Source organism: Rhinolophus sinicus, chromosome 4, assembly GCF_057876585.1.
Source record: "Rhinolophus sinicus isolate RSI-liver-muscle chromosome 4, RSI-T2T, whole genome shotgun sequence".
Classification (NCBI taxonomy): domain Eukaryota; kingdom Metazoa; phylum Chordata; class Mammalia; order Chiroptera; family Rhinolophidae; genus Rhinolophus; species Rhinolophus sinicus.
Genome location: NC_142504.1, coordinates 11,723,649 through 11,737,436, shown reverse-complemented (window position 1 = coordinate 11,737,436; position 13,788 = coordinate 11,723,649). Strand labels below are relative to the sequence as shown.

The window sequence follows — 13,788 nt, the reverse complement described above, 5'->3', positions numbered from 1 at the left end:
CCTCCGTCTCTCTCTTTCTCAGCCCTGGCCTGTCTCGCTGCCTCTGCCTGGGAACCCGTCCCTTTCACTTCCATTCTTGTGATGATTCTACTTCCCTCTTACTCCATCTCTCCTCCTGTCTCTGCCCGACTGTCTTCCCATCTCAGCTTGTGTCTGCCGTCCCTCTCTGTGGTGCTCCCTCCTCTCCTCTGTCTCTCTCCCCTCTCCCTCCCTGCCATCCAGTCTCCCGGTTGCGCTGTCATTCCTTTTTGCTCCCCAGTGCTTCTGCCAGCTTGACTGCCTTTGAGAAGAAAGTCCTAAACTGCCCTCCTCTTCCCCCACCTGCCCCCAAGTCATTGGTTAAATTGTTCCAGAAGCTTGAGGCCTCCCAGAGTGGGGGCTTCCCAACACCCTCACCTTTCTCAGGCTTGCCCTCGGCCACATAGTAGAGGGCGGTCTACAGGTTAGTCCTCTGTGCCCTCTGATGCCTCCATGTTCCCATCAACTGAGGCCTGGCTGGTGTGGCCGGGGGCTCTGGGACATCTCTGAAGTGGCATCCAGTGGCCAGGGCTGGGCTGGGGTGCAGGAGGCCCAGATTGCCCCTCCGGACACCTGGACCTATGGATCCCAGACTGGCATCAACCTCGGGTGGGATGGTCGGGACGCCAGGCTGGAAGGGTCACGGTGTCTGGTATCCGCCTCCAGGGAGGGCAATGTCCACCTACTGAGCCCAGCCCGCCCCCCACCCCATCTGAAGCTCCGGGCTCTGCCCTCGGGCAGCCCCTGAGCTTTGCACACAGGGCGGGGACACCTGGATCTCTCGGGCCCCCTGAGTGGAGCCAACTTGGAGGAATTTCCCAAAGCCTATTAGAGCAGTGGCTGCCTCCTGCCTGCCTCCTCGGGCTGGGCAGGGCTGAGGGCGGAGGGAGAGAGGGAGGGGGGCAGAGGAGGAAGGGAAAGAAGTTGGCAGGCCGACAGCAGAGCTGTGTCTGCATCCATCGGAGAGGAGGCCCGTGTGGTGTGGGGCGGGCCAGAAGCAAGGAGAGGCCTTCCTCCCTTTGTACTCCCCCTCCTCTCCTCCCCCAGGGGCCCTATAAATAGGCCCAGCCCGGGCTGTGGCCCAGCGCTCACTCTTGCTCGGAGGGAGTCAAGCACCAGGCAGCGGTCTCCAGCCAAGCCCCCTGCCAGCATGGCCAGCGAGTTCAAGAAGAAGCTCTTTTGGAGGGCGGTGGTGGCTGAGTTCCTGGCCATGACCCTCTTCGTCTTCATCAGCATCGGTTCCGCCCTGGGCTTCAACTACCCACTGAAGAACAACCAGACCTCAGGTGCATCGCAGGACAATGTGAAGGTGTCCCTGGCCTTCGGGCTGAGCATCGCCACGCTGGCCCAGAGCGTGGGCCACATCAGCGGCGCCCACCTCAACCCGGCCGTCACCCTGGGGTTGCTGCTCAGCTGCCAGATCAGCATCCTCCGGGCTTTCCTGTACATCGTCGCCCAGTGCGTGGGGGCCATCGTCGCCACCGCCATCCTCTCGGGTATCACCTCCTCCCTGGACAACAACTCACTTGGCCGCAATGAGGTGAGTAGGGTGGCCTCCACCGCAGGGGGTGTCTCCAGAACACTGCTGAGACGGCACGGGTCTCACCCTCCGCCCATTGTGCAGATGGGGACACTGAGGAACAGAGAGAAGCAGAGGTTGTGGGAGGTCATGCAGGCAGCTGGAACTCAGCTCTGCATACAGCCCAGAGCCTGTTTTTTGCCAGGCACTGTGGGAAGCTGAGACCCAGAGAACAACAGTCTTACCAATGTCCCCTGCGGTCACCTATTGTGAGGAATAAGCTCTGGAGGTAGCCGGAGGGTGGCCCAGTTCCTCACCTCTCACCGTAGTTTCTGGCCCCCCCCTCAGCCCTGCCTATACACCAGCTCCCTCCTCTTGCAGCCTGGACCCTGGGGAAACTACCCTCTGTCCCCAGTCACCCTAAACCAGGTACCCGGCATGTCTGCAGCGCTGTCCACAAGTGTGTGGGGAGGACACCCGTGGGGGCCCCAACAGCCTCCTGGCAACCCTGACATTCACAAAGGTCCGCCAACACACGGCCTTCCAGGAAAAAGCCCTTCCCACTCTCTGGCCCCAGGAATGGGACACGGACTGGGGGTAGAAAACATTTGTGGGCTGTTTGCAGGTGGTTTTCCTGGATCACAGTGTGGCCAGGATGGGGACATGTCGCCTCGTGTCTGGGCTGTACTCTGTGTCGCTGGGCACTGAGAAGTGTGACGTGTGTGTGTGTGTGTGTGTGTGTGTGTGTGTGTGTGTGTGTGTACAGGTGAGTACACGTGGATGCCGCATGGGTCTTGAGCTCGTGTAACCTGTGTGCTCCCGTGGGGTCTGTTTCCGTAAGCGCCTGGAGCGTTAGTGCTGCTGTGTGAGCCCATGTGGGGGTGCGTGTCCGTGCGTGTGCCTATGGCTCCTGGCTTGCATGGGGCCTGGGCTAGGGGCACTAATGATAAGCAGATGTTGGCGACTGGGTGGCAGCTGCTGAAAAGAATTCCTCCTGGGCCGCTTAGCACAGCTAATTGGCCGTTGGCTGCAGTTCCCTGCTGTCGCAGACCTGGGCTTTTCCAGCTCCTGAGCCAAGTGCAAACTCCGATGTGGCTTGGGTCACAGCAGGGGGAAATTTGGCCTGAGAGGCTGAGCAAGGCTTGAAGCATGTCTTGAACACCTGAGGCGGTGCCTTCCCAGGGACGGAAAGAAGTCAAGGAGCAGAGAGGAGGAATAGACCTGGGCAGGGCAGGTGGGTGTGGGACAGTAAAGGAGCCGGCCGTACGCGATTATAGCGGCTGTCCTCTGGTTTCCCAGCCAAAGTTCAGATCCTGGTACTGCAGCCGGGGAAGGCTTGTTCAGGTTTGGTGCACAGGGCAGCTGGCATGGCCCTGCCTCAGGGGGATTAGCACTTCTTGTGTCACAGTGACACCTCACCCAGCCCTAGGAGAGGAGCCAACCCCAGCTCAGCCCAAGATTGAAGATTAGCCCTGCTGCCTGGAGTTTAGACTTAACTTGGGAAGACATGGCCACAGTGGGTGTAAGGGACGGAGCCCCTCCCAGCCTCCGTTTCTCCAGCGGGGGTAGAGCCAGGTGACCTCAGGTAGTACCCTTCTGGGTAGGGTCACATTGGGGCTCAGTGGGGCATGACAGGGTCCTCAGAGGGGAGGAGCTGTGTCTCCCAGGACTTCTGGGCTCGTCTTCCCTCCTCTCCAGGGACAGGCAGACGTTGCCTCCAACACGGGCATCCCAGGCAGATGGCTGGGAGACTGGCACCTCTGTGCCATCCTGATCTGGTGTCTCTTCCCTGCTCTGCCTCCATTTTCCAGTTATCCCATTACCTGGGCTGGGCAGGTTACAGACAGTGGAGAGAAAGGGGCAGCCTAGGAGGCGGCCCACCCTGGGCTGGGAGGCAGACACATCGGCCTCAAGTCCTGTGTGCTGCTCACTTGCCGAGTTTCCTCGGAGCTGAGGACCGTGAGTCTCCATGACAGGGCCTAGGTGTCTTGATAGCTCTTGGGCCGCGCCCGTACTTGCAGCAAACGCACTTTGTGGGCTTGAGTTTATCACCCTCTCCAGGGGGTTTGGCTAAAAGGAACCTAGAGAGGGCATGCTGCACATAAGTGCACTGGGCACTGTCGGGGGGCAGAGGGGGGACGAGGTGGCCCAGGCTGCCCTGTCCATGAGTTTAGAATCCAGAAGCACAAGTCCGGGGCATAGAAACAGGGAAAGTGTCCCCTGCCCACCAAGGGCTCCTGTCAGACACTCGACCTGGGATCTGATGGGACCTGGGGGGGGGGGGGGGGCTTAATGCCTCAAGAGTGACAGAGACCAGTCTACCCAGGAGGCGGCACACTCTTTCTTCCAAGCCCTGGGGGAAGCTCCCACAGCCCCTGGGGCCCCGGGCCCCACCCTGAGCCAGGCCTGGGTGGAACAAGTCGTTGGCATGGAGATTTTCAAGGAAAATAGGGAAAGAAGTGGCAGGAAGTGGTTGGGGTGAGTCAGGGGGTGTCCCCCCCGGGACATGATGGGGAGAACTTTCTCCTCAGTGAGTCAGGGCTCAGGATACGCCCTGGAGAGACCACGGGCCTCTGTCCAGCCTACAGGATTCCCGGCTGGTTCTAAAAGCCAAAGCCCAATTTTGGCCAAGGGTGAGAAGCTCAGGGGCAGGGGTTGATGCCCCAGCTTGCCCCTGCCTGAGCTCAGCCACCGATGCCCTGTGTGACCTCATTCAAGTGACCTTGCCTGTACAGCCCTCATTCCCATCTGTGACATGGGGACATAGCAGGGTGTGGCTAGGCTCTGGGATGTGGCAGACACTCACTCGTGAACCCAGAAGTCCTGACCATTCCTGGCTCTTTCGCCCAGGCTCCCTGTACATAGGACCAGGAGTGCAGCAGGCTGAGTGCACACTGAGTCCCCTGGTTTCCTGCCCCAGGGAAATCCACAGTCTAGGCGAGATAAGCCCTATGCACAGCTGCCTGTGATATGACGCAGGAGGCAGGTGTGATAAGAGCTGTCAGGGTGGCCAGCGAACTTCTGACCTTAGGGGAGGGGAAGGCCGGGAAGGCTTCACGGAGGAGGTGCCATGTGAGCCTGAATGTGGAGCCTCCTCCAGGAAAGAGCTTTTCAGACACAGGCTAGGAGGCCGTGGGAGGTGATGCCCTGAGAGTTGTGGGTTGTGGCCAGACTGGGGGTCATGGTGGGAGGTTGGGGGTTCTGGAGGGTGGTGAGGGCTCAGGATTCTGACCAGTATCTGATTGCATCCTGGAGGGGACTGGATTCCTGGCAGTCCCAGAACCTGTGATATCAGCCCTTTAGGGGGCTCAGGCAGATGGCAAACCTCCTCTCTTTGCAGATCTTCTCTCAGCCCTACTAATTCTGGGCCTGACTGCCTGGGGGGTGCCTTTCCCTGTTGTATCAGCCCTAAACTTTCCCCTTCTGCAGTTTCCTGGGCCTCAGTTTCCCTAGTCATAGAGTGAGAAGCTCCCTGTGCCACCACTTTTTCCAGGGTTCAGGACCACTCTTGCCTCCTCTAGAGTTAGGGGCTGGATGGGGAAAGGAAAGCCAGAATTTTCCAGCGGCCCTGCCCAGCCCGGCCTGCCCATGGAGGGGGGCTGGGGCTGGGTGGTGGTGCCACAGTTGGGAGGTATAATTACTGTTTCCAGCCAGAACCAGATGAGGGGGAGGGCACAGAGAGAAGCAGGACCTTTGCGGTGAAGACTTCCCTCACCATGGAAAGTTCTGAGGCTGTTTATCCCCATTAGTACCCTTAGAGCAGCCCCGCTGGCCCTGTGTTGCCCACCGACACCTGGCCGTAGCCAGGCCTCACCTTGAGAAATCCTCATGTGAGAGGCAATGCTGTGAGAGGGGCGTCTCAGTCTCAGGGGACTCGCCTCTGCGGGCCCCAGCCCCCCTCTTACACCTTGGGCCATGAGCTCACTGCAGGCCAATGCCGTGCATCCTGCGTAGTCTGAGCTCCGCCTGTGCTGTGCTCCCCACTTTCTCTAGAGCCCCACCCAGCAGTCGTTCCTTCAGTCTTCACCCAACGGGGCTTTCGCCAAGCAGCTCAAACCTGTCCCCTGCCCACCCCTTGGGGGCTGGCTTAGGAAACCTTTCCTGGGCACATAGGGAGCCCTCCGTTCTTGCAGGCAGAGCCTCCTGGGGGGTCTTGGTCCCTGCCCTCTGGGAGTGCCAATGGGTCTGGTGTTTTCCTGGTGGCTGGGGCTGCAGGGGTGGACCGGAATGTGTCGTCATGACCAGGGTCCCTGGGGTCAGGGCCTCTCCCCAGGGATCAGGTGGGCTCCTTGCCCACAGTGCTGCCCCGGGGCATAAGTGAGGGGGTCTTCAGGCAATCAAGGTGCCACAGTCCAGTGGGGTGAGCATCCCTGAGGCTGAAAACCCCAACCCAAAAGATGGTAGAAAATGCTGGAAAAGGCCCCGTTCCCACGAGCCGTTCCTTTCAGTGCCTGAAATCCCACCATCTGATCAACTGTCTGCTCAGAGTAAGGAAGGAATTTTTTTTTTCTGTGACTGGGAAGCGGCTGCCTCCGAGCCAATAAGCTCCTGTCATTAGGGATGCACCAGGAGAGTGTCTGGCAGCTCAGGGCATCTGGCTGCGCAGGGTACAGCAGGGCGGGTGGGAGGTCCTGTAACAGGCTCCGTGCCACGCTGGGACCAGCAGTCCAGATGGGCTGTGGGGCAGAAATCCTACACTCAGGTTTGTGGGTCCTGGCCGGAAGGGTGACCGTGGGTCTTGGAGCAGGAGGCCCATGTCGGGAAACAGGAACACTGCAGACTGTCTGGGCGAGAAGCAGGGCCCAGGCTCCCGTGTTGCTGCTGAGGAAGCCGAGGCCGCAGACGTGTGGCGACTACAGGGGCTGCACAGCCGATGTTGGCAGGGCAGGGTCAGGCCCTCAGCCTCCTGCCGCCCAGTCCTGCCCCCACTGGGTGTGCTCAAGCGCACGCACACTCACACACACTGGTACAGGGCACATGGGGGCACACACACGTGGCCATGGAGCACATTCTCAAGTCTGGGTGGTTCTATTCAGGACTCGGGACCCCAGGAGGGTGGGGCAGGGGCTCCTCCATGGAGCCTCTTCCTTTCCCTGGTGGGAGAGTGGGGGCTGCCCTGGAATAAGGAAAAGGAGGGAGGGCAGGAGGAAGCCATTGTTTTGTGTATTGTTTCTTGTCAGGAAGGTGAAATGGCTTCTGGGAGCAAATAAAGGGCCCTTTGAGACCCGCTGCTCTGTCTCACTCAAGGGGCCTCCTTCCCTTCTCCTGCCCACTCCCCAGCCAGCACTGGCACCTGTGTGTGAGTGTGTGACACACAGTGACAGGGTGACACACACAGACATGCCCTCCCCACTCCCCCCACCCCCCCACACACAGAGCCCATCTCATTGACAAATGAGACCCTGTGTGGTAGGGATTCTCAGAGTTAGCTGAGACGCATCTGGTCAATACATGACCAGTGTGTCTGAATGTCCCACATGGGCTGAAAAAGAGTGCATATTCTTAAACTTTGGGGTGCAGGGTTTTACATATTTTCCTTAAATCAAGCTCAGATGTGGTTCAAATCCACCTGGTTTGTGCTATTTATATTTTTTTATTGCTTTATTCCATCAGTTTCTAAGACAGGGTTATTAAACTCTTTTAATCCTGTGTGGGTTATTCAGAGTCTCCTTGAAATTCTGTCGATTTTTGCATCATTTCTTTTTAGGTATATTTTTTGGTGCATGAAGGTTGAGAATTTTTATAGCTTTTTTCCCCCCCCTTTCTTCCGCCTCCCCACCCGACTCCGGTTCAAGCAGTTGTTTCTCAGTCTAGTTCTAGGACACAGCTCCCTGGCCCATGCTGGTGTTATGAGCCTTGCGCTCCCCCCAGCTGTCTGTCGCCAGTCGTTGGTCCGCTGCTCACAGCAGCTCAGGCAGCTCTCGCTGGCTGCCAGCCACTCACGCTGGTTGCCAGCCACTCACGCTGGTTGCCAGCCAGTCACGATGGTTGCCGGCCACTCACGCTGGCCACCACCCACTGCAGCCCATGCCGACCTCTGTCCGCTCACGGCAGCCCAGCTCCAGGGAGAGCTGTTGTTCACAATCTAAGCTGTAGAGGGCGCAGCTCACTGGCCCATGTGGGAATCAAACCGGTGACCTCGGCATTAGGAGCACGGCGCTCCAACCACCTGAGCCACAGGGCCGGTCCAAATTTTTATAGCTTTTTGATAGACTTGTCATTTAATCATTGTTTAATAAATCTCTTAATGTCTTAGGAAAAAGAAAAGGAGGGAGTCATGCCTGGACACGTACGGTTACACACAGGTACTACTGCAGACACTGATCTGCAAAGACACACAGAAGCACACAAATGAGAACCCAGAGGCACGTGCACACATGAGTGCCCATGTAGGGGTGACATCTGTGTGTGGGCGTGTGACAGTGAAGCAATTAGGAGAGGATTCCTAGTGGTGGTGCTGGTGGTGCTGGTGGTAATGAGTTTGGGAGAGGAAGGTTACCAACCCATGTGGTTCTGGGCAGTCAGGTTCTAAGGACTCTGGACAGTCAGGAAGGGACATCCTGGAGATCCCTGAGCAGGTGTCCCATTCCTGTGACTCAGAGCATGGTGTACGTCCCCAGGTTCTCCTGTCCTGCTCACTTTGCATGAAAAGTGGTGCCTCTGGGGAGAGCAGGGGCTGGGATGCTCAGACCTCGTTAAGAACTGGGGGAGGAGATGAGCTCGTTCAGGCCACATCTGTGAGGGGTGGGGTGGGGCTGGGGGGGCAGTATGAAGCGGGAGCCACTTAGAGCGATGGCTGGCTCCATTACTCAGCGTGGAAGGGCTGGTTTCAAGACGCCTGCCAGCTAGCCATTAGGCCCACCCTGGAGAGCAGAGGAGGCGGGCGAAGGAGCCCCGAACTTCCCGAGCGCTCAGACACAGAGGGTAGTGGCAGGTGTGAGTGTAATGGGCATCTGTACACGCGGCTCGGCCTCACCAGCCTTGCCTCCTTGGAGCCCATGCCACCACCAGTCAGGCCTCACGCCCATCTCCACACCCCTGTGTAGCAGGGCCCCTTCCCTTCTGCTGTACCCCAGTCCTGGGGGTAAGACGGAAAAGAACCAGAACAAAGCCACAACTCTCTGATCCCTCCTGACCCTCCAGCCCTTTCCAAATGCCCTGAGACAGCCCCCTTTGCCTTTGAGCCCCTGGCCACTCTGAAGAGTGGGCAGGGAAATTTAGATCTATTTTACACATGGGGAAACTGAGGACCAGAGAGGGGAAGGGCCAGCAAGTTGGAGAGTCAGAAACTGAGCACAGGGCTCCTGCCTCCAGGCCCCACGTTGGGGTGATGAGAACAGTGGGCATTGCCCAGAGGGCTGGCTGAGCCGAGGGTGCAGCTCTGGTGTCGGCCAGGAAAGGCCCAGACCTGGGCCTGCCACACAGGGCAGGGATGTGAGTCACTTTCCCTGTGACCCAGGGCTACGGACAAAGGCGGGAAGAGAATTGTTCTTGTAAGATGGCCTCAGCATGGCGCTGAGACAACCCTGGGGGGTGGAGCAGTGTTCCCCACCTCAGATTCTGCAAAGTACCTTACTGCCTTGGATACACCCCTTATGTTCAGGATGAGACTTCAAGTTCAGGCTTACTTGGACACACCAGCCCTACCTGGGAGAAGGCAGCCCATGTGGCCACATCCAGGCATCTTTGAGAATGGGCCTTTGCTGACATGGCCCAGCTCCCCTGTGTGGGTGCACCTGGCCCCTGAGAAGCCCCACATGGGGAGAGAGCAGGGGCTCCCTGGGGAGGGGGCTCCCTGGTGCGGTGCAGGGGGCGGGCTCCAGTAACCTCACGGCAGCTCCCATTTCCTTCCTTTTCCATGAGTCATGTTACTAAAAGTGGCCCAGGAACAAGTGGCAGCCAGACGGTGGTGGCAGGGCCTATATGGCCATAGAGAGGGAGGGGGCTGGGCCGGGGGGTGGGGATTGGGGAGGGAGGGCGAGGGGGCAGACAGGAGGGCAGGGCCAAGAAGAAATGAAAGACACTGGACCAGGTGAGAGACAGACAGAGGTGGGGGAGGAGTCAGAGGGTGGGAGCAGCAGGGAGACAAACACAAAGGAGAGAGGGACACAGGGAGCAGGGCCAGCCAGCTGAGCAGGACCCACCCCCAGCTTTGGGAGTCTTTGATGCAGTGAGGGATGGGGTAGAATGTTCTGGACTTTTGAGGCATGAAGCCATGGCTCCAGCCGGACCCTCACACCCATTTGCTTCTCTTCTCCTACGGCTGTCCGTGACCATCACCCATGCCTGGGCCACACCCCCCTGGTATGGCCTTGGTCCCCCCAGGGTATGGCCTAGGTGTCCCTGGATGCAGTGGCCCCACCTCACCCCAGGTCTCTAGGCGAGTGCCAGAGCTCAGCTGGTGTTTCCTCAATAGGTCCAGGAGGGAGACAGGCCTGATGTCACGACCAGCTGTGTGTACTTGAGCTGGGCCTGGCCTCCTCTGGGCTCTGAGAACACTGAGGGCCTGGCCCTGGCTGCCTGAGCCTGAGAGCCCTGGGACCCAGTCCCCACCCGCCCGCTCACCAAGCCTCACTGTCCGTCTCCCCTACAGCTGGCCCCCGGCGTGAACTCCGGCCAGGGCCTGGGCATCGAGATAATTGGCACCCTGCAGCTGGTGCTGTGTGTGCTGGCCACCACCGACCGGAGGCGCCGTGACCTTGGGGGCTCAGGCCCCCTGGCCATAGGCCTGTCTGTGGCCCTGGGACACCTGCTGGCGGTGAGTAGGGGTCCTTCCCAGGTGGGCATGGGGGTGGAGACGGCAGGGCCAGGCAGGGGCTGGCGGGTGCCCTGTCATGGGCAGTGGAAGGAACCACCCACTGGGGTCATTCCAGGAGGGAATCAGCTCTTTGGGGCTGGGGAGCTGACCCTGCCCAGGAAAAGGAGGCACAGGGACCTCTTGACCATCTTCTGGGTCCGTGCGCCCCTCTCTTTCTGATTGTCTCCTCTGTGTTTTCTCTCTGTGTGGTCACTCTCTGCCCGCCTGCCCTTCCCCCTCGCAGATTGACTACACGGGCTGCGGTATTAACCCTGCCCGCTCCTTCGGCTCAGCGGTCATCAGCCACAACTTCAGGGACCACTGGGTAAGGGGGTACAGGGCCATCTGTGGAGTCGGCGGGAGGCTCTGGTGTCTGTGGAAGGACCTACCTACCTCATCTTGCGACATCCTCTCCCATTGCTGACACTCTGGGAGGCAGCGGGGGCCGAGGGAATCAGGACACTGAGACTTGAAGTGAAGGGACGGGGTGGGGGGCATGCCTCTGGCAGCGTGGCTGAGCCTCCCCTCCCAGCTCAGACCTGCCCCGAGTCAACCCAGCACTGAGGCCTGAATCCTGGTTCTGCCCCTTTCCGGCTGTGCTTGACCTTGGGCAGGCTGCTGGCCTGTTCGCTGAGCTGTGAAGTGGGGGTGTGGTGGCATCTCCCTACCTCCCAGGTAGCGGGGGCGGGGGCGGTGGCGGTAAACGGCCCCACCACCTACAAGCTGAGTACAGCATGGCGGAGTGTGACATGGATGTAGCTGTTCTTACAGTTGATGTTTCTGTTCCAGGCCAGTCTTTTACCAAACTAGACTCCATGGCCTTCCAAAGCTAGGGTGGGGCAGTGGCCACCCCAGGAAGGGGCCAGGCATGCTGAGCTGGGCTGCCCAGAGGCAAGGAGACGCCCACTACCACAGTCCTGGCTTGGGCCAGCTGTGGGGGCGCTGGAATCAGGCTTGCAGTGCAGCATTGTCTCTTTCCAGGCATGGGGGGATGGGGGAGCAGGGAACTCAGGGAAAGTGTCCTGAGGGGGCTTTCGGTCAGCCTGCCAGACGCCCTCTTAGCACGCCTGCTCTGTTCCTAGATTTTCTGGGTGGGGCCATTCATTGGCGGAGCCCTGGCCGTGCTCATCTATGACTTCATCCTGGCCCCGCGCAGCAGTGACCTCACGGACCGCATGAAGGTGTGGACCAGCGGCCAGGTGGAGGAGTACGACCTGGATGCGGACGAGATCAACTCCAGGGTGGAGATGAAGCCCAAGTAGAGGGGCCTGGCCCTGGCATCCACGTGGGGTGGGGGGCAAGGGTGGGAGAGGGAGGGAGGGGTGGAGTCCATATTGTAGACACTCTGACACGCTGGCCAGAGTCACTTCCCAAAGATCCGTGGGACTTGCGTGGCCAAGCCTGATGTGGGGCTCTTTCTATCACTTTCTTTCTCTTTCTCTGTTTCGTGGCCTCGGGCCGTCCTGGAGACCAAGATATACCACTCACCCACTCCCTTGAAGTCACAGAGGAGATGAAAGAGAGGGGCCCACCCTGATAAGTTGTCCCCTCAGAGTGTGACAGGAGGTATGCCAGAAAGTACCCCTCATCCCAAAGTTGCTCACCAACTCCCCTGTCGCGGGTGCCTGTGGCTCCACCATCACTGCTTTGTGCCTTTGGGCGTGGCCCTCTTTCTTATCACATGCACTTTGTCCCCAAGGGCACTTTGAGGGGAAGAGACCCCAGGAGGCGCAGTGTTAGGGGCAAGTGGCAACAGGCTTTGTCCCTGCCGTTTGGCTAGCTTCCAGGGCCCTCCCTTGGATGTGCTGCATGAGCTTGGGGTCGTCCCTATCTTAGGGCCTCAGTGACCCCATCTGTAAAGTGGCAGGGACAGGGAGAGCTCTACAGGTCTGAGGCCTCTCTCTAGGATTCTGTAAGCATAGACACACCATGGGTTCTGGAAGATGTTGTCTGGACCAGCACTGCCTCTGCCACATGGCGGGGCTGCCCGTGGGCATCTGTGTGAATGCGTGTACACACACGCGCATGTTCCAAAGCTTTGAGCGACACACAGACCAGCCACTGGAGGTTTCCATTCCTGGGGGAGCAGGTCAGATGCCTCTGCAGTGTCTTCACCAGACAGGTCTGCTGTTGCCGAGCGAAGGCTGTTTAGAGGGCGAAGGAGGAATGCCCATGTTTCCTCATTGAGTTTTAGTTGGTCTTTTCCACCTGTCACTGCATCATCTTGCTCATTATTTGGTTCTCCACTTCCTCCTACCAGTGTAGACACAGGTCTCTGTTACACAGGCATGTGTTTATTAAAGGGCAGTTTGTTAGCCGAAGCTCCCAGGCCAGGGACAGATGACCGTGATGCCGCTCGGCCCACAGAAGCAGATGCCCTTGCTGGTCCCTCAGGGGTTTCCAAGCCCCCAGCTGATGCTGGGGGGGAGGAGGAGCAGATCCCCCTTATTGCTGAGCTCCTGGTTGGAGGCGTGTGGGGCAGCTGAGTGACCTGCACAGGCTCCCTGTGTGACCAGGCCATTGCCTTCCCTCCTGACTCACTTGGAGGGAGAGCCGGCCTTGACCTGCTGAAGGATCCATGGCTACAGCCCAGGTACAGTTCCGAGCACAGAGATTGTTTCAGGGGCAGCTATTGACATAGTCCATTCAATTCCACCGGGTCCAAAGCAGGACCCCCCAAGTGTCCGTAGCCACGATGGTGACAGAAACTGAGGCACAATGCCCAGATCTCCAGAAGCAGCAGGAGGACCGAGAGGCCCTTAACAATCCCCGACCCATCACAACATCTGCACAGGGGCTTCTAGCCCATTTAACAGATGAGGAAACTGAGGCCCAAGGTCCCATAGCTAGATCATGATTTGACCAGGCCTGGCACCCAAGGCCATGGTCTCTGGCTACTCCCTGGACCAGGAGACTGGCCCCTCCCATCCCCAGCTTCTCGGTTTCTGCCTGGGCAATGGCCAAGGGCCAGGAGGGTTGTGCTGAAGGGGAGGCAGGGCAGACCCACTTCCTGCCCAGCTCTTGCCACTGTACACCAGGACCCTGCTTCTGTCTGCTCTGCATGTATGTCTCTTTGGAATTGGAATTTTATTATATGATAAGAAAATAAAGGAAAATGACTTGTAAGGTCATCCAGGCTCCCTGTAGTTTTTCTTCTTTCATCACTGTGTTTCTATAGAGGATCTCTCAGTCTGAGAGGAGATCGGGGCCTATTCCTAGAGACCCAAGCTGAGGGGGAGCCACTGCCTGGCCTCCTGCCCCAGGACTCCTGGTCTCAGGGGGTGGACACAGCCCCAGCCCAGAACGCCATCTGAGGGACATAGGGTCCTGCCCTAATAGGGGCCATTTTTTTGATTCAGGGAATGGAGGCAAGCAGGATTGAAGCGTGACCGCTCCATCATCCTCTCTGCTCTCTTCAGAGCAGGGCCCAGGTGTCCCTCTCCCTGGCCCTCCA

At 59.0% G+C, this 13,788-nt stretch overlaps 1 protein-coding gene across 1 annotated transcript; it reads left to right on the top strand.

Annotated features, from left to right (window-relative positions):
- The first annotated feature begins 1,088 nt into the window (after positions 1-1,088).
- Positions 1,089-13,465, top strand: AQP1 (aquaporin 1 (Colton blood group)). Its single transcript, XM_019726199.3, has 4 exons — positions 1,089-1,558; positions 10,131-10,295; positions 10,579-10,659; positions 11,417-13,465. Exons 1-4 carry the CDS (start codon positions 1,169-1,171, stop codon positions 11,594-11,596), a joined length of 816 nt encoding a protein of 271 aa, XP_019581758.1. The 5' UTR covers positions 1,089-1,168; the 3' UTR covers positions 11,597-13,465.
- The last annotated feature ends 323 nt before the right edge of the window (positions 13,466-13,788 follow it).